Source organism: Balaenoptera ricei, chromosome 2, assembly GCF_028023285.1.
Source record: "Balaenoptera ricei isolate mBalRic1 chromosome 2, mBalRic1.hap2, whole genome shotgun sequence".
NCBI lineage: Eukaryota > Metazoa > Chordata > Mammalia > Artiodactyla > Balaenopteridae > Balaenoptera > Balaenoptera ricei.
The window spans coordinates 159,710,430-159,731,880 of record NC_082640.1 but is presented as its reverse complement, the minus strand read 5'-3'; the positions used below and the strand labels follow the sequence as shown (position 1 = coordinate 159,731,880).

Genomic DNA, 21,451 nt, shown 5'->3' with positions numbered 1-21,451 from the left:
AAAGCCACTCCTAGTGATCATTAGTCACATGTCGATCTTCATCTTCCCCAGCTCTCTTTGCATTCATTTAACAGAAGTGAGAGGGCTCTATATCCCCATCCCCTTACTTAATCCACAGAACTACAAAAAGCCACAAGACTAGGCCTCTTTGGCAAATGTAAGAAATATCCAAAATGGTTTCATATCAAAAAGCAGAGTTCAACCTATTTTGCATTACAGATTGGTAAGGGAGCAGGTATGTCAACACCAGGAGTGGGGTCCAATAGAAGATGACTTAAAGCTCTAGGTAATAAAAACTTGTATTTTAAGGAGAAGCAGCCAGTCTGGCTTAGTTGTGAACTTACAGTAGTAATTTCTTTTGTAGATGGCCATTCTTAGATTTCTATCTTCTGAAGTCAATTTGGCTGTTTCTATCGTTCTAGAGAATAAGAATCACCTTCTAATTTCCTGTACCACCCCTCCTTAGTTACAAAATATCTAAGAATGCAAAAACTCAGCTCATTTTCAAATTTCTTACCACATTTTTAAAAGTTAGAGATAATACCTGCTCAAGTTTTTTGTTCAACAGAATAAAAGGAGGGGAGGAGAGGAGCATATGGTGCAGTGACTTCCTTAAATTTAAACGAAATCAGTTAACTGAATCTTTAAATAAATTCCGGATTAGCAGGTGGTGCACCCTTTCTTTCATTTTCTTCAATTCATAGTTGGACATCAATAGAGAAAAACATTCACAACCACTTAATTCTGTTATAAACATATGGAGTTTATCTTTCCACTACATATACCTTAGGAATAAGATTCATATTTCCAAATTTCCCTCTCAAAAGCCAAGAGTAGGATAATATGTTATACCTATCACACTCCCGGGAACCTGACAGTTGGTCAAAGGCAGCTTCTGTCCCATCTATTAACCTTACTTTCTTCCTGCCCTACATTCTCCTTGCTGTACTTCACCAAACGCTAATCATAAAACTAATTGCTCCAAGGTCAGAGCGGAACCTAAGATGCCTTATGCTAGTTAATATTAATTAACTTGTTCTTTTTAAATATTGTCCCACATAGTTTTGTTTGTTTAATTGAAACATGGGTAAATTTTAAACAGCACAGAAGTGCATATACTGTAAGGAAAATTTCCCACTAACTCAAGAGCTCCAGCTAATTAATTTCTAATGAAAGGTCTGTAGAAACCCATGCTAATCCAGAGATTTAAACCAGTGACAGGACTTCCCTGGTGGCGCAGTGGTTAAGAATACGTCTGCCAATGTGGGGGACACGGGTTTGAGCCCTGGTCTGGGGAGATCCCACATGCCACAGAACAACTAAGCCCGTGTGCCACAACTACTGAGCCTGCGCTCTAGGACCCACATGCCGCAACTACTGAGCCCACGTGCTGCAACTACTGAAGCCCGTGCGCCTAGAGCCCATGCTATGCAACAAGAGAAGCCACCGCAATAAGAAGCCCGCGCACTGCAACGAAGAGTAGCCCCCGCTCGCTGCAACTAGAGAAAGCCTGCACGCAGCAACCAAGACACAATGCAGCCAAAAAATAAATGAAATTAAAAAAAAAAAAAAAAAGTATAAACTGATGACAGTTGGGGCTTCATGCATTCAATTTTGTAGATATCAATACAATGAGAACATTGATATAATCATATAACGGGGGGGAAAAAATCCTTCAGAAAAGTGACCTGTCGTATTTTGAGTCATTATAAAATTTCTCAAAGTGCTCCCTAAATTACTTCGTTTTTGAAAACAAAGCACTGTTTGCAGAAGACAGATTAGCTTAAAATGACCTCAGCCAATGATAGTTTTGGATATTTAGAGGTCATCTGATGAAATGGTTTCCCCCTCCCTCACCCCCCAAGAAAAGAGAGAGCAAGAGAGACAAAGAAACTCAACACCTTATATGGTACATGTTGAATAACACTGTAAACACGTTAAAGATCCTACAGTTATGTGGGCAAGGTCTTTGCATTTGGGATATAATTTCCCATGAAAGTAGTACTGTATAGAGCAGGTCAGTAAACTTTTCCTGTAAAGCGGCAAAGAGCAGATATTTTTGGCTTTGAGGGCCACATGGTCTCTGTCACAACTACTCAACTTTGCCACAGGATCAGCCATAGACAATTAGTAATTAAAGGGCATGCCTGTGTTCCAGTATAACTTTATTTACAAAACAGGTGGTTATTTGGTCCTTTGCTGACTCCTGATATACAGCATCACACACAAAATTAAAATATTTCTGTATTTCAACTTAGATGGAAGTGATAGTATGTTTGTGGTAATGACACTATGTACCTTATCTCAATAATTTTTTTGTATTACCTTAATTGTCACAGGTTAATGGGAAAATACAGAGACAGACCTAAAACAAAAAATATTATGGCATGCTACACAAGCAAAGGTTTTGGAGTGGTGTGAATAGAGCGATGTTCCCCAAGCTTTAACATGCATCATAACCACAATGAGGGCTTACTAAAAACTTCCAAGTTTCTGATTCAGTAAGATGAGACCTGATAATTTGCATTTCTAAATTACTGGTGATGCTGATGATCCAGGGACCACACTTTGAAAATTACTGGATAGAAAAAAAGTGGCACAGAGTAAATAGTACAGGCATGCTGAACTCAAAAGAAACCACACTATACCCTATTTGGATATTTAGGTCTTCTGGTGAATCGGTTCCACCCTCCCTGCCCTGCCCTGCCCACCCCCAACCCCCAAAAAAGCAGCACTATGGTAGCTGCTAATTGCTAAATCGCCATGAGCAGCAATTTAGTTTCAGCAAAACATTATCATCTGCCACACTGACTTAAAATTAATTTTATTTTTATTGGTTTTGTAGTTTTATTTCTATTAATTGATAAAACTGTTTTAATTTCATAATGGTGTAAAAGCTCTAAGTATAAGGACCATCACAATAAAAACAATTCAAGATAACACCAAGATGTGAAAAAAATTTTTTTCCTTTAAAAGGGGTTCAGTATTATTTAAAGCTGACAATTGAGAGTGCTAGTTTAGTTGATTCTGCACATGAATCTGGCATGGCTGAGTTATTTTTTAGAAAATAAGAAAAACAATTTACACATTTCTAGCCTTCTGCTCTTACCAATAAAGTAATTTGGATTATATGCAACTCAAAATATAGCCATTGTATTACCAAAATCTCTGCACAGAATACCGGAAAGGAAAACACCACAGGGGTCTCACCATTGCTGCTGGTTTTCGCATTCTTTGCCAGTTGTGCACGAGTAGCAGCAATCAAACTGTCATGGGCCAACTCCTGAACCCGGAGGAACCATGGAATGCTACTGTCTGTGCTCTCACTGGAGAGGAAATCATTCCCTGAATCCTCTGCCTCATCTTGTACAAATACTAAGTGTTCAGCTGAAGAGCCCAGACCTGGAAGAAACAAGAGGATATATGAAAGTTAGCCATCAAGTAATCCTTTGATTGGCCCTGGCTCAGAAACTCTGTGTCCTGATCAGCTATTCCAGACTTTCACCTCTCCCCTCAAGCTTCTGTTCTCATACAAGATTAGGTTATCACCTTTCCACTCCCAGCTGACAGGCTGCTCTTTATCTTACCTACTCCTGTTTCAGAGGCAAAACGGTCTTTCCCAGCAACCAGGCTAACCCTCACCTCTAGGATCCCAATCCTATCTTTTAGTTTTCTCCTCTCTCCCAACTTCAACCCATTCCTCCTTAGTGGCCACCTTACAGATTCCCTTTCAGCCTTTCAATCTGTCCAAGCTCAAGTCTCTCCCATCTTTTTTTTTAAAGAATAGAAAAATCCCAAGTATGTCTCTAAATATCACCTTCTCACCTGTTCCTTCAAAGTCATGTTTCTTGAAGTTTCTTAACTTCTAACTTGTGTATCTACTTTCTCACCTGCTGTCCATTCCCTATCTCTTTAACCCTAAGCTCCACCTCTACTACCTCAATAACAATTGCTCTTGCTAAGTTTGCCGGACATACACTTCCCAGTCCTCATCTCACTGGCCCAGTATGTGGTATTTGGCATGATTCTGTACCTTTTCTTCTTTAAAACGTTTCCTTCCTTGGCTCCCCGCACATCATTCTCATTCTGTTTTCTTGAGATCCCTCTCTCTAGAAGCTGCTTCCCATTCTTCTGTTACCCTCTTAAAATTTTTTTTCAGGGTCCCAGATTTGCCTTCTTTTCTCTTTATGCTCCAGACTACTCCTGAATCAAATAATCCATGCTCATTGTTTCATACACTTCCTGAATGCTGATAAGCACTAAAACTACTTATTTCACACCAGACCTCTCTAGAACTCTGGATTCCTGTTTCTAACTCTCTAAAGGACACCTCCTCCTAAATGTCCCTGTGAAATCTCAATATCAACAGGAACTAATCATTCTCCCACAGCCCTGTTCTTCCTGTGTGCACTATCCTGGTGAATGACAACACTTAAATTTCCCAAACAAAAAATTTTTGAGTCATCTTAGAGTCTGCCTTCTCCCTCTACATATCCAATTGATCACCAAACGACACCAATTCTCCAAAATAATAAAATAATAGTTTCTTTCCACTTTAAGTGTGACTAAGTTAACTATTCCCTGCTCCCCAGTTTTTTTTCTTAAGCATGAGCAGAAGTCAGAAAAGGGTAAAGAATACCTGCTCTTGTTAGGTTAAGAAGAATAAAAGAAGTGCTATCACTTGGCTGTAGATCTTGCAACAAGCTAGGAGACTCTGGAGTGGACAAAAACTCCGGAGACTTCTGTACAGTCTGAGCCCTCGTCTCTTCTCCGTCTGGACCCACATTCACCTGAAGGCTTCTCAACACAGCCGAGGAAGGAACCTCCTTGGAGGAGTTAGTATGATTTGGAGTATCATCTAGTAAAGGGAAAATACCACAGCTTTATGTAGCACCTATCACCAAGGAGTTCACCATTTTGATATATGGTACCTAACACCCTTGTAACATCCCTTAGTGGTATCTAACACCCTTACAGGAGCAGACAGCATTTTCATTTTATAAATACTAAATCTGCCTCAGAAAAGAAGAGAGAGTGAAAGGCAGCTGAAGGGTGTCAACGAAAATGTGAGGGGCAGACTCCTCTGATGGTCGGTGGTAACTAATAACGAACCATCCACATTTGGACATTATAGACCTTTGTCCTTTTGAGGCCCCAAATCAGTATATTTCCCTTGAAAAATACAGTTACACAATGAATACGAACTCAAGAACAGGATCTAAATTTTAAACTATTTTTCTTGGGAAAAGATACCTCTCTCTAATTTTTATAACATGTATGTGACAGTTCTGGTGAGTCATTAGGGGAAAAATCACAGCCTGGGATATAACTGAAATTGTATAGAATCATGAGTGTGTTTCATTATGGTTCTGGGTTTACACCAGATGTAAAGAAATAATTCAGAAGACTTGCTTCTAGAACTTTATTCTAAGGGAGGGGATGAATTTCCAAAGGTTTTAGTTGCAATATAATGAAGAATTGCACTACAGTGCTAAAGCATCCGATGTTTTCAGGGGTTTCATTCATCTTTATAGAAGGCAGGTTACATTATTTTCTTCTTTCAAGGAGGTAACAGGTAAGATTATAGAAATAAAGTGGAAGCCTAGGGACAGCACTGCCATTCCAAAGCCTAATGAAGTTGTACAACAAAGTGAATGAATTTAACGCCACACAACTGGTTAAATGGTAAATTTAACTGGTTAAAACGGTAAATTTTGTATACACTTTACCACAAAAAAACCGTTCTTAAAGTTCATAGCAGCACTGTTTGTCATAATACAACACTGGAAAATAACTACATATTCATCAGCAGTGGCATGGAAAAAGAAGTTGTGGTACACTCATATAACAGAATACTATACAGCAATGAAACCAAACAAACCAGAGCTACACACAAGGATGAATCTCACAAACATAAAAGGTACAAGATACACTCATATGATTCCACTCATTTAAAGTCCAAAATCAGCTAAAATTAGACTTGGGTGATTAAACTTGGAAAACAAAGAACGAATTTTCAAAAAATTGAGGGCAGTGGTGACCTGTGGAAGAAAAGAGGTTGCTTTTATCATGGAGGATCCCATGGAGGGCCTGGAAGCTGGCAACGTTCTACTTCTTGATTGGGTGGTGCTATCTCCTTTATAATAATTCTTCAAAAGGTATATCCATATAGTTTTGTGCTTTTCTGTGTCTATCACATATCCCAACTAAAAAGAAAATATGTAGGTCATGCATGGAATGATTCACACATATTTGGGAGGAAGGGGAATGAGGTTAGGGAGGTATGTACAGATACATTTGTGCTTGTAATACTACGTTTCATGAGCTGGGAAGTGAGTACATGGGTTTTCATTTACTATTATCTATAACCGGTTGTCTAAAATATTTTAAATCAAAATTAAAACTAAAAGAAGGTAATGTAGAAAAGAAGATGGATGCTTTTGTTCCTGTTTTCATTTCCTTTATTATTGTCAAAATATTTATTCAATAAATTAAAATTGGGGGAGAAAATTCAGGAAAAAAAAGCCTAATGAAGATCAAATTTTATTAACACATGGAAATTTTCACATATTGAAAATCCATGGATTTGGAAACACTCCCAACACACCAGTAGAAAAATGGGACTTGAGAGATGGAAGATGTGGGAAAGACAGGAGCTAGATAGAGAAACCTTAAATCAACACTGGTTGGTTGAATATATCTGCCCTTAAGTCACTTCAAAAATCAAAAAAGAACACCACTAGAGGATAGTAACCAGAAGACTTTATAACAAATAAGTTGTCACCAACAGGTGACCATCCCGATTTAACATTAATATTCCAAATTTTAAATATTTCAATTTCTAGAAAATAAAGAATCCATTGCATCCAAAAATAATGTTTTCCTTCCTAATAGTCAAGTGATAGGATCTCCTTCTTCTCATCCAAAGCTAATCTCACTACCCATGCTCAGCATTCTACTTCCTTCTACCTCTCCTGGAGCCTCCTCACCAATTATCTACTCTTTGTGTTTGCAGCTTCTCTAATGGGCTCTTTCCTCTCAGTACAAAACCACCCTCTAATATTTCAGATCTTAAAAAAGAACTCTTTAATGTACTTTATGTCCTTCTCTTTTTCCTTCCCATAGCAAGACAGCCTTTAGAAAGTATAGTTACTTCCTCAACTTGCACTGATACCTCAACCCACTGCAGCCTGGCTTTCCACTCCCTCTCCAAGGAACAGGTCCTGCCTAGGTCAACAATGACCTCATTGACCCTATCTCACTGGGACAGTCCCTGCCTCACTGGGCATCTTAGAAGCATTTGTCACACTTGACTAGTCCCTTGGGTTCCATGCCTGCACTCTATGCCACTATTCCCCCTATTGCTCTAGCCTTTCTTTCTTCCCTCCTTCACAGGCTCTCCTGCCTCACCCCATACCTTGAATAGGGAGTTCCATGCAGTTCTGCCTTGGCCTCCTTTTCTTCTCATTCTCACTCTGTGGGTGTTCATATCCATTCCTATGACTTAAACTACCAATGCAGGGAATTCCCTGGCGGTCCAGTGGTTGGGACTCCACACTCTCACTGCCAAGGGCCCGGGTTCAATCCCTGGTTGGGGAACTAAGATCCCACAAACTACGTGGTATGGCCAAAAAAAAAATTTTTTTTAAATAAATAAATAAACTAACAATGCACCTATGACTCCCATGGTTGCTTTTTCTCCACAGTCCTAATTTTTACAGTTTCTACTAGTCAGTTATAAAGTCAGTTATCACATTCCACCAGTACCACAGAGAAGGCTAAGCTCTTAAGACTTGTTTATCTTATCTCTGGTGATCTTAATTTTTACCTGGTAACATTAGCCGACTGCATTCTGAGGCCTCAGTCACTGGAAGGAGGGACAAGCAAGTAATGTCTTTAGCTTCTGATTCTACTAGCCCCTGTCCCAGTGGGATGGACGTATTCTGAACAAACTGTACCAGCAGCTGAAGGGGAAAGGGGGGATGTGGAGACAACAAATAATACAGGTTATTATGAATGGATCTAAACCTCTGAATTTACCAAAAGGCAATGATGTAATTAAGTCTTGATTGCTCACTAGTCTCAACCTTATTCATAGAAAAACTAGATTAACTACAAAATAATATTTTATATTATTTTTATCAAGTGTTCTAGATAAAAATTGAATCGTATAATTAACTTCTATCACCTTCCACAAAACAGAGAAATGATAAAAATAATTATATTTTTAAATGGTGGCTATTACAAATTCAACTGCATTGTACTGATTATATTTTATAAAGCACTCTTCTGTGTATTGGCTCTTTTAATCCTCACTGTAACTTAGTAAGATTAAACATGTATTTTAAAGACAAGGAATCAAGTTGAAGACACTAAATGACTAGTCCAAGGTCACATCACTAGTTAGGAGCAATGTCAGTCTTCATACTTAGGTAACACGATTCCAAATTCAGTGATCTTTCCACTAAGCAACACAAATGTTCTAAAATTAAAATGAGAAAAATGAATAAAAATTTTAAATGTTTAAATCCCCTAATCACATTTAAAAAGAAAACACTTTTAGATATACACAAAATTAATAAAAAATCGTTTGTGGTAGTAAATATTACATATATGTCATAGACATAAATTTTGTCATTATGTAATTATGTAAATGGATAATAATTTACACTTATTTAAATAACAAGTATAAAAAGTCATAAAAGGTAAGAATTGATATTTTAAATTTTTGAGAAAGTACTTAGTAACAGAAAAATAATAAACTAGTAGTTACAACCAAAACCATATGGCCCACAAAACCTAAAATATTTATTACCTGGCACTATTACAGAAAAAGTTTGCTGACTCCTGAACTAAGAACAAACTCTGGAATACAGCCCACCAAAAGAAAAGGAAACCAGTTGCCTGGGCTCACCTCTGGTTTGGATTCTAACTCATCTGATAACATTGATTCAGCTTCCAAATCCTGTAGCTGTTCAGGGGACAGGTTAAAATTTTAATTCAGAGTCAATGACACCTTCCTGTTATGCTCATACTCCTCTAGGAAGTGCTATGCTTTTCCTGTAAGATGCTGTGCTGGGTGGGTAATTAATTTAGCCTAAAAAAGGAAAAAAGAAAGAGAGATTCAGAGCAGTAGGAAAATGTAGCTAAAAATACAAAGCCACTTCTTTACATATCCAAAAATCACAACAAGCAAGCAAATAAAGAATTCAGCCCAAAACACTTGTTTTAAAACAGAACAAGCCCAACAGATATCAAAACCCATAAAAAGATGTACTTTAATGTAGAATGTCTAACAATCTATTCTAAGAACATAGAGAACAGATTTGTGGTTGCCAAGGGGGAAGGGGGTGGGGGAGAAATGGATTGGGAGTTTGGGATTAGCAGATGCAAACTATTATATATAGAATGGATAAACAAGGTCCTACTGTATAGCACAGGGAACTATATTCAATATCCTGTAATAAAGTACAATGGAAAAGAATATGAAAAAGTATACACATACATATATATGTAATGATATAACTGAATCATTTTGCTGTACAGCAGAAACACAACACTGTAAATCAACTATACTTCAATAAATTTAAAAATAAATAAATAAAATAAAAAATAAGAAAAGGTCTTAAGTATGGAAAAAGCTATATGCCCAAAGAATTTCACCTTATCATCTGTGATAATAAATAACTGTAAGCAACATATAAATATACATATATATTCAATTAGATAATGGTTGATTATAGTAGGACATTGTATGACTCAAAAATACAGTTATGAAAACAATGCAACAACAAAAATGCTAATGACATTAAATTACAAAAACAAAACACAAAATTATACACTTGCTGTTATTAAAACTAGTTAAGATAAGCACAGGAAAAAGTAAAAGGAAATTCACACAGCCATGATAGTCACTGTACTGGGTGGGTGGTAGGCTGGTGCGACGTTTTTCTTTTCTTAATTTCCCAATTTTTTATAAAAGGTAATTACACAGTCAAAATTTGAACAGTGTTTCCCCAAAGTAGTATTCTTGGGACACTCATGAAGCTGTTTCCCCCCCTTACTTTAAATTCTTACTTTCTTGATGACTATCCTTAGTGTTGTGTTTGGATTCCTTTTTCTTTTTTGTGTGTATTTATCTATTATAGATTTTTGGTTTGCGGTTACCATGAAATTTTGGTATAGTAGTCTATATATACACAATTGTTTTAAGTTGCTGATCTCAATTTCAAATGCATTTTAAATATCCTGCATTTTCACTCTCCTCCTCTCATGATTACTGGTTTTGATATATTTTACATCTAATTGTTTTGCATATCCCTCAACTGCTCTTGTGGATAGAGACGGTTTTATTACTTTTGCCTTTTTTTTTTTTTTTTTTTCAAACTTTTGCCTTTTAACCTCCCTACTAGTTTGTGTGTGGATGATTTCCTACCTTGACTGTATGTTTGCCTTTACCAGTGAGCTTTCCCATTTTGTAATTTTCTTGTTTCTAGTTGTGGCCTTTTCTTTTCCACCTAGAGAAGTTTCTTTAGCATTTGTTGTAAAGCTGGTTTGGTGGTGCTGAATCCTTTTAGCTTTTGCTTGTCTGTAAAGGTTTTGATTTCTCCATCAAATCTGAATGAGAGCCTTGCGGGGTAGAGGATTCTTGGTTGTAGGTTTTTCCCTTTTGTCACTTAAAATGTACTGTGGCACTCTCTTCTGGCCTGCAGAGTTTCTGCTGAAAAATCAGCTGATAACCTTATGGGAGTTCCCTTGTATGTTATTTGTTGCTTTGCCCTTGTTGCTTTTAGTATTTTCTCTTTATCTTTAATCTTTGTCAATTTGATTACTATGTGTCTCAGCACATTTTCCCTTGGGTTAATCCTGTATGGGACTCTCTGCACTTCCTGGACTTGGGTAACTGTTTCCTTTCCCACGTTAGGGAAGTTTTCAGCTATTATCTCTTCAAATATTTTCTCAGGCCCTTTCTCTCTCTCTTCTCCTTCTGGGACCCTTATAATGCAAATGTTAGTGTGTTTGATGTCCCAGAGGTCTCTTAAACTGTCCTTTCTTTTCATTCTTTTTTCTTCATTCTGTTCCGTGGCAGTGCTTTCCACCATTCTTTCTTCCAGCTCACCAATCTGTTCTGCCTCATTTATTGTGCTCCTGATTCCTTCCAGTGTATTTTTCATTTTAGTTATTGTATTCTTCAACTCTGTTTGGTCACTCTTTATATTTTCTAACTCTTTGTTAAAGACTTCTTGTAACTTCTCACTCTGTGCATCCATTCTTTTCCTGAGTTCTTGGTTCATCTTTATGATGATTACTCTGAACTCTTTCTTGGGTGGACTGCCTATCTCCACTTCACTTAGTTGTTGTTTGGGGGTTTTATCTTGTTCCTTTGTCTGGAACATATTTCTCTGCCGTCTCATTTTGTCTAAATTTCTATTTGTATTTTTATGTATGTGGTAGGTTAGTTACATTTCTCAACCTTGGAGAAGTGGCCCTCTGTAGGGGATGTCCAGGTGTCCCAGCAGTATACTCCCCTCTCATCACCCAAGGGCCAGGGACCATCTGGTCACAGGGTAGGTTCTGACTTGTGTTTGCAGACTCAGTTCCACAGGCTGCAGGACTGTAGTTTTCTTGCTTCTTGTGTCTGCCCCCTGGTGGGTGAGGCTGGGTATTGGCCCTCTGGTGGGCAAGGCCGAGTCAAGGGGCATGTCTAGAGGCGGCTGTGGGATCAGGAAGTCTTTAGGCAGCCTGTCTGCTGATGGGTGGGGTTGTGTTCTTGCCCTGTTGGCTGTTTGGCCTGAGGCATCCCAGCACTACAGGCTGTTGGGTGGGGCCAGGTCTTGGTGATAATGACCCAAGCAAGATGTCAGCCTCCAGCAAGAGTTCACACTGATGAATACTCCCCGATATCTCTGCCACCAGTGTCAATGTCCTCAAGGGGAGCCACAGCCGCCCCCACCCCCACCCCCGTCCTCCCCAGGAGACCCTCCAAGACCAGCAGGTAGGTCTGGCCCAGGCTCCTATGAAGTCACTTCTTTTGCTCTGGGTCCCATTGCGTGCAAGACCTTGTATGCACCCTCCAAGAGTGGAGCTCCTGTAATTAAGCCCCACTGGGCCTCAAAGCCAAATGCTCTGAGGGCTCCTCCTCCAGATGTCAGACACCCCAGGCTGGGGAGCCCGATATGGGGCTCAGAACGCTCACTCCCATGGGAGAACTTCTGCAGTATAACTATTCTCCAGTTTGTGGGTTACCCAGCTGGGGAGTATGGGATTTGATTATATCGCCAGTGTGCCCCTCCTACCGTCTCGCTGTGGTTTCTTCTTTATGTCTTTGGATATAGATTATCTTTTTGGTAGGTTCCAGTTTTTTTCATCGATGGTTGTTCAGCAGTTAGCTGTGATTTTGCTGTGCTCATGAGAGGAGGTGAGCTCAAGGTCTTTCTACTCTGCCATCTTGTCCTCCCATCCTCTAAATTCTTAATTTCTTAAAGTTTAACTTTTCTTTCAGGATTTTGGCAAATGAGTCCACTCTATTTCACACAATTTTTGCTTAAATTGGAAGCACTATTATATACAAAGTAAGAATACAGTGTAAAATATACCCAGGATGGGAGTTTTCAATACGTACCGAGGTAAAGTGGAAAGTTAGAATAAGAAAGACTTACTCTACAAAAAGGGCATTTAGAAGTACGTGAATAAATGTTTATTCTCCTGTTGGTTAAACCTCTCCCCACTGCTAGCTTCCAGAAATCCTCACTTTCATCATAAAAAAAATGTATTAAGATGTAAATGAAAAGGCTCATTTTAAGTTTACCACATAAAGCTGTCATAAATACCTGACTTTTCCTTTCACATACGTTTTTCTTATTCAAGCACTATAACTGCTCAATGTAGTTTACCCATCCCTCTTTTCAGAGAGGAAGGAACCAAGGCTTAGTACAGTTACTTGCTCAAGTTATTAAGCTGCAGAGCCAGCATTCCCACCCACAGAGCAGGCTGGCATGAATAGTAATTACATCTCTCTAGGTCTGATCTTGAATCATCAGGATTCAAGAATTAAGAATTCCTTTTCCCCATTCCAGCTCATTTCAAGAAGCCAAGAAATTACCAAATGTTTGTTTAGGTTAACCTTAGGGTTCCTCCAACTTTAAGATTCCAGGACTGTAAAATCTCTAAGAAACTAGACAACTATTTACTGTCCTTTATATTTGTTAGTTTTCTTAGGAACTAATGGCACTGGCTCCATTTCTGATATCCTTACCTAATGAAAATTTTTAAAAATTAAGTATATGAACATGTGTACCAAACAAGGGAAAAAATCAGATATACTATATTTTAGACATTTTTGCAAATCTGTAATAACAATTTAGAGAAGGGAGCTGCCACCTCTCTTACAGTTTAATAGATACCTCTAGATCACCGTTTCTCAGGCTCATGGTTATATGTGATGTTTCATTTTAGTCATTTCAATGATAATTTTTAAAAAATTAACACATGCATTTTCTGGAACAAATCAGTAACCATATTATAACTGAGTTCTACCACACAATTTTGGTGCCCAGTTTGTGGTTTGTATGTTTGCTGTATAAACAAGAGAGAGATGAGTAGGATGCAGCAGAATAGGCAGGATGACCTCAAAAGAATCTGTGTTGGAGCACTCGGTACCATATCGAGTGTATTGGGTGGATCTCATCTTTAACACAGCAACTTGCTATGTACATTAGCTGGAAGTGTGATGGCAAATATGCAATTAAAAATTTCTATTCCCAATTCAAGTTACCCACTTAACAGACTTCAAAAACTACAATTCAAATATTTTTTTACATTAACAGCTTCACTGAGACGTAATTCACACACCATACGGTTCACTCACTTCAAAAGTACAACTAAATTTTTTTAGTATATTCACAGTTATGCGACCATAACCACAATCAATTTTACAACAATTTCATCACCCCAAAACAGAAACCTATTAGTAATCACTCCCCATTTCCTCCCAAACCTTCCCCTGACCAAGCCTAGGCAACCACTAATCTATTTTTTGTCTCTATGGATTTCCCTATTCTGGACATTTCATATAAATGGAATTATATATGTAATCTTTTGTGCTTGGCTGCTTTCACGTAGCATACTGTTTCCAATGTTCATGCTTGTTATAGCATGTACCAGTACTTAATTTCTTTTTATTGTCAAATAATATTCTATTGCACGGATATACATTTTATTTGTCCATTTATCAGTTGACGGTCATTTGGGTTGTTTCCACAATTTGGCTATCATGAATAATGCTGCTATAACATTCATGTAAAAAATTTTTTTAATTAATTAATTAATTTATTTTTGGCTGTGTTGGGTCTTCGTTGCTGTGTGCGGGCTTTCTCTAGTTGCGGCGAGTGGGGGCTACTCTTTCGTTGTGGTGCGCAGGCTTCTCATTGCAGTGGCTTCTCTTGTTGTGGAGCACAGGCTCTAGGCACGCGGGTTTCAGTAGTTGTGGCATGCAGGCTCAGTAGTTGTGGCTCACGGGCTCTAGAGCGTAGGCTCAGTAGTTGTGGCGCACGGGCTTAGATGCTCCGCAGCATGTGGGATCTTCCCGGACCAGGGCTCGAACCCATGTCCCCTGCACTGGCAGGCGGATTCTTAACCACTGTGCCACCAGGGAAGCCCCATGTACAAATTTTTGTGTGGACATATGTTTTCACTCTTTAGGGTATACATCTAGGAGTGGAAATGATAGGTGATACAGTAACTGTGTTTAACCTCTTGAGGAATTACCAGGCTATTTTCCAAAGTGGCTGCACCATTTTACAATCTCACCAGTAGTGCATGAGGGATCCAATTTCTCCCTATCCTCTCCTTTTAAAATACACCTTTTTTTATTACAGCCATCCTATTGAGTGTGAAGTGGTAACTCATTGTAGTTTTGAGTTGCATTACCTGATGGCTAATGATGTTGAGCATCTTTTCATGTGCTTATATGCCATTTGTACATCTTTATTGGAGAAATGCTTATTCAGATCATTGGCCCATTTTTAAATTGAGATGTCTTTTTATTATTGAGTTGTAAGAATTCTTTATATATTCTAGATACGAGTCCCTTACCAGATATAAGATTTGCCCAAACTTTCTCCCTTTCTGTGTTACCTTTTTATTTGCAACACAAATCTTATCTTCTTCTGAATAAGGTAACTCTAACTCTACAAAGTTATCACTGAAATTGGCATTCAAGGACTTCTGGCCAGTTTTGGTTGAATATGAGATCTGATTCTCGTAAACTGCTTCACCATGCCTTCACATCACAAATAGTACCTTGTATGATATTCTCTACATTGCTATTACTAAAGTTAAAATATAGAAACGGATTATATATATTAGTGAATCCAAACTAAATCTTTCCACTATTCAGATCAACATTATTTCATTTCAGTAAAACGACATCTCTACAACATAATATGAATGTTAATTTGAATTTTCTTGGGTTTTGGTATGGTTTACATCTATATACTTACTCATAAAGATATAAATCCATGGTAACAACGGACATAACACTGATAACCTAAATTGTACTATATACATGGTTCCTATGGCCATCAAAACATATTAGATTGCTTAAGAAAACAACCTTGCTTCAGCATATATTATATATTTTTAAAAATTCCACTGACCCTACCATTGCTAGTACTAAATTATTTGTAAATTTGTTTTGATTTTATAGTTGATTAAAAGGTATAGGGGTTCAACACAGGAGGGATAAGGATTACCTAGCTTTTCGTTTGAGTATATTTAAAGTATTTATAATAAAAATAATTTACCAGTATGGGGTGGGGGGGAGTGTCCAATGCAATGTCTTTCCTTCAAATGCAATTTACATGACACTAGAGTGAAAGGCACTGCTTTACTCAAAGGGAAGCTATTTTCAAGATAATTATGGGTCTCAGAGGAAATTTCTTCCCAGGCTTTCTTATATTAATTAAGATAAGAGATTAGAGATGCAATACCAAGCAGTTGCCTACATCACCCAAAGTCCTTTAATGTGGACAGTAATATTTGCTCATTTTTATTTTGTATCTTTACCCAGACAGACAAAATTTGTATTCTTATTTCCTTCTAAATAGAAAAATTACTAATTTAGCTCCATAAAAAATAAAAGAGATAATGATATTTAACTATCAGCAACAAAGGCCAGGCACATCAAATCCTATTTTCCACAAATCATAAATAAGGAATCTTGGCTCCGGATGAAGAGTTCATAACAACTAAATTTTACTGTGTGCATGGTTCCCTATGGCCACAAAAGCATATTAGACTGCTTAAAGGAACAATCTTGGTCTAGCACATATTATATTTTTTAGAAATCCACTGACCCTGCCACTGCTATTATTGAATATATTACCCCATAGTCAGCCTAAGGGTTAAAAAAAATGCAGGCAACACAAACCTTTGCAATGAACCAAAGCAAAGAACACAAGAAGCCCTGAAAAGTTCTGGGAATAAGTAACGAGAGAACGCCTAACAACAGCAAAGTAGATTTAGGACAACAGCAATCTCTATGACCATCCTGAGAACAACTCTCTTTCTGTTTTTAGCCACATAAATAAATCCTGGGAACTGAAGTTTGATAAACTGTATTCTTTTTCTACAGTACACTCAACATCATCCAGCAAATTATGCATTAACACTAAGGAGCTGAACAAGTTTAATAAAGAAGTTGAGATGTTTAAAAAAAAAAAACAACAAACCAAGGTCTCTTAAGCAGGAATCTAAATTCTGCCTCTGACTCGTTGGTTGAGACCTGGGCAAGCTATTCATCTTCTTGGCCCTGGGAAACTTATCTGAAATACAGAAATGAAATAGGTCTACCCTAAGATTATTTATATATCAGTCAATAGAAATAATTACAAAATTCTTCATAAACAAAGTTCTGCATAAGTGCTTAAGAAACAAGTAAATCTATCAAACGCTTAGTATACTATAAAAGGTTAAGAAATCTGCTTTTTGTTACTGAGTCCAAATTTCCTATAGAGCAGTGGTTTTCAAACTTTTTTGACTGCAACCCACAGTAAGATACATTTTCCATCATAACTCAGAGAATGAAACACACACAGAGATACACACAAATAACATATTTTCATAAAACAATAAAATACTAACATATACTAATTTCATGCACTTTGAATTTTTTTTTAAATGATAAGATCCATGAAAATGTTCTCACAGCTATTAACAGGTTATGTCTCACAGATTGAAAAACACTATAAAGTATTTTCAAGTGTCTAAAATACATATGTTTAACACAGAATCAGTCTTAAAATATAAAGCCATAGATATAAACCTGATATAAGTATATATTACAAACAATCAGCAATTACCATTGATAAAAGTCTTGGTGAAATTGAGATTACTTAAACCTCAAACCTCCTTGTGGTCTGCAAAGGAAAATACTACACACTAGGCAAAGAAAGACAAAGTAGTTTTTCTAATTAACCAGTCTTTGGTCCCACACCCCAATGAAGAACTCTCATATACTAGACAGGAATTAGTGGTAACACCATTTCCCTAGAGTAGGTATGGCCTAAAACCAGTGCAGGCTACATGGAGAAATACCGGGAGGGAAAAACCAATCCAAAGTAAACTAAGCAAGCAAAAGGAGAACAGAGCTGATACAGGTCTCTTGCCTTAGTCCTGACTGCCATACAGAAGGGAGTGTATTCCAAACAGAAAGATGACCAGGGGCTTTTAATACTCTGCATCATGAAAGAAACAGAAGAGCATTGTGTCAACCTCCAAAAAGCAATGTGATTCCACCCTAGAATACAAAGCCCAGAATACCAGTATTGCTCTTATCCTCTTGAGGGAGGTAGAAAATGCCTTGACCTTGACCCGGTTTTGGAAAGAAGGGGAAGACTGAGGGAGGCTTGAGAAAAAAGAGGGAAGAAACTGAGAAACACTGTGCTCCCCCAATTGGTCACTATTCACAAAGGTTAAAATGAAGCGCATAATTTCAACCAAGAGGACTAGTCTCTCTTACCATGGGCCAATCTACTTCTCAGCTCCCCCAACTTCTACCTGTGGCTGACCACACATACAGACAGGAACAAAACTCAGTAATACTTAAAAAATGAAAACAAAATTCTACTAATGTTAGTGAATTCCAAAGACCAAAAATTCAAATTAAAAAAGAGCAGTTTAAGTTCTGGCATAAAATGGTAGTGAAAGGAATAGAAAAACCAAGTAATTTTTTAATATCATATCTAGTATATGATATAGCATTAAAGTTAATTAAATTCTAATGATAAAGTGGTAACGGGTACTGATAAAAGACATTTGGAATATAGAACTGTGAAGCCAGAATGAATCTCAGAAACTGTAGCATTCATCCTGGGCCTTCCCTCTTCTCTTCCCAGGATCTTCTGGGGTGCTCCATTCCTACAGCCCTGATTTTTATTCCAGTCACCTCTCCATTTCTCTGCAATCCTTCAGAGACAAATTTAAGGCATCTTCATGCTGCCAAATTTAATGGATACTTTGCTGCCCTCATCTTACTTGACCTTTGCAAGGGACAGCTATTATTTTTGACTGTTCCACATTCATTCCGCCGTTTGGGTGACAGGATGCACGTTTTGTTTGGGGATCTATCCCTCCCCCACTGGATATATTCTTAGTGCAATTATAGATTAAGGTGTTCTTTTCTATCCTGACCAACTGTTGGACACGCAACCCATGATGAACAAATCAGATACTTTTCCTCAGAAGGTGAATTCTAAAAGAAGTAACTAAGGTGAAAACTGCTATAGGAGCCCATTCACTCCAGTACTGCAATTAGCAGCCTCCCGCTGGGGCTGCTCAGATTCCTGTCCTTTTCAAAGCCAGGGCCTTCAGCATTTCCTTTGATCCTGTCAGCTGCCCACATCCTTGTCATAAATTCCTCTTCTCCTCAAGTAAATTGGTCATTTGCAACCAGAGTCATAACTGATATTTTCCCTTAGAAGCACTGCCTCCTTCCTCAAACACTTTACTTACTCTCTTTTGCTTCTAAGATACTTCTTCCTTATTTTAATCCTACCTCATTGGCCATTCCTCCAGTTTCCTTCGATAACTCCTATATTCCTCCTCCACTCATCCTCTAAATGTTAATGTTCTTCAGGATAGTTTGCAGGCCAGGCCCTCTTCTCTTGCTAGACTCTCTTCCTAGTGTGAACTCATGGCTTTAAATGATACGGTCTCCAAAATTTTTATCTATAGCCCAGATATCTCCTCTGAGCTGCAAACTTGTACATAGGATTGCTTATTTGACATCTCTACCTCATGTTTTGATATCTCAAATTTAACATGTTCAAAATGAATTCTCTCCCAAGCCTATTTCCCATCCTCCCCTGCCAGTCCCTCTGACCACAACCCTCCGCTCAAGGGAGGATCACCATTCACCCCATTTAGAAATCACTTTTATTACTTTCTTTCCTTTGTTCCCAGTATCCAGTCCAGCTGCAAGTCTGGACCTGATTCTATCTCCAAAAGAGATCGCAAATCCACGTACTTCTATATCTACTGCCACTACTCTACTCCAGGCCACCATCAACCTTGCCTTAAAGTACTGTTACTGTCTCCTAACTGGTCTCCCTACTTCTATACTTTGCCTCCTTCCATTCTGTTCTCTTCACATCACTTAATACCATCTTAAAATGTGAATTTTCGCATTTTTTTTCACATGGCTTCCCAATGCATCTAGTAAAAATCCAAACTCCTTATCCTGGCCTATAAGGACCTATGTGATCCATTCCTTCCTCTCCAAAAACATTCCAGAGTTGTGCTCTATTACTTGCTCACCAAGCTCCAGCCAGATGACTTTCCCTTAGTTCCTTGAACACATTAAGCTCTTTCCTATGTTAGGGATTTGCACACATCATTTCCTCTACTTAGGAATGCTTTCTCTTCCATTGGTTAGCTCTTTTTCATTCTTCAGGGCTCTATTTAACTATCAACTCATGCAAAAAGGCTCTGCCTGATAACCTTATCCAAAGAAGGTTCCTCATACCCCCACTTTTATTTTCTATCTCTGCTGTCTCCATTACAGCACTTACCACAATTTCTAATTCTTTTGTTTTGATACAGTATTCACTTTTTGTCTGGCTACCCCCTAAATTGTAAGCTCCATAAACAAGGGCAAGAACTAGCCTGCCTTGTTCACTACTATAACTCCCAGAACCCAGAACCCATCACCTAGTGCCTGGCAAAGTATTGTAGGTAATTCATAAGGAATTTAGGTCTCCAAGAGTCATTTCTGATACTGTGAAGCTCTGAGATTGTCTTTACTATGAGTTTAAAGGGCTTTTATACAAACTTCCTGTAAGCAGCTAGTAGGCACTGAACAAATATTTGTATAACGAATGAATGACTCCGTGAATGATACCCAAATTTTTGTCTCTATTTCTGACCTCTCTCTGTACTCCAAACTTTCATTTCTAACTGCTTGCTAGGTATCCCCATGTGGATATCTACCTCAATTTTAACAATGTCCAAAATCCAGACTGTCACCTTCCCCACCAAACCTGTTCTTCTTCCTGTATTATCCATTTCAGTTATTGCCCAATTGTTCTCCCACTCAGCTACAAATTCTAGGTCTTGAACAATCTCTCTCATCCTCCATATTTAAATAATCCCAGTGGTTCTGATTCCTCCAAACTTACTCCTACCATAATGCCCTGTTTAGGTTTTTCATTATCTTTCAACTACACCATGAAAATAGGCTTCTAACTGGCCACCTTGCCCTTAAAATTCCCCTTTCCATTCCATCTTTTTTTTTTTTTTTTTTTTTTTTTTTTTTTAGAAATTCTTTTATTTATTTATTTATGACTGTGTTGAGTCTTCGTTTCTGTGTGAGGGCTTTCTCTAGTTGCGGCAAGTGGGGACCACTCTTCATCGCGGTGCGCGGGCCTCTCACCATCGCGGCCTCTCTTGTTGCGGAGCACAGGCTCCAGACGCGCAGGCTCAGTAATTGTGGCTCACGGGCCCAGTTGCTCCATGGCATGTGGGATCTTCCCAGACCAGGGCTCGAACCTGTGTCCCCTGCATTGGCAGGCAGATTCTCAACCACTGCGCCACCAGGGAAGCCCTCCATTCCATCTTTTATGCAGCCACTCGAGCTATCTTTCCAAAACACAGAAATGCTTACGTCACTTCCCATACCCAAAGTTCAGTGCTTCAGAATTAAGTCAAATCCCTATGTATGGCGTTTTAAATATTCAACAATATGTCCTCAAATACTGTTCCAACTGCAGCATCCACTATATACCTCAATGAACTCTTTTCTCCAGTACACACTGGACTGGCTACTAAATGAACACTCCAACCTATTTTAGTGCTCAAGGTCCCTTTCCCTTGTGATAGTTCTTCAGTAATAAGACCCTCCAGTAATAAAACCCTCCAATCCAGCTGTGATCTTCTGAAATCCTTTCCAGTCTTT

General features: G+C 38.3%; 1 protein-coding gene across 5 annotated transcripts in view; it reads right to left on the bottom strand.

The window, feature by feature from the left end:
- ZNF410 (zinc finger protein 410) overlaps positions 1–21,451 on the bottom strand; it is a 39,710-nt gene that overhangs the window by 16,959 nt on the left and 1,300 nt on the right. For 3 of the 5 annotated variants that reach the window (XM_059914621.1, XM_059914620.1, XM_059914618.1), the window contains exons 2-6: positions 16,731–16,823; positions 8,915–9,097; positions 7,829–7,964; positions 4,640–4,858; positions 3,211–3,402 (exon numbers count right to left, since the gene is read on the bottom strand). In XM_059914621.1, the coding sequence (XP_059770604.1) occupies positions 3,211–3,402; positions 4,640–4,858; positions 7,829–7,964; positions 8,915–8,947 (580 nt within the window). In that variant the 5' untranslated portion in view covers positions 8,948–9,097; positions 16,731–16,823. The remainder of the gene's footprint in view (positions 1–3,210; positions 3,403–4,639; positions 4,859–7,828; positions 7,965–8,914; positions 9,098–16,730; positions 16,824–21,451) is intronic. The other 2 variants (XM_059914619.1, XM_059914622.1) reach the window with 2 other exon arrangements.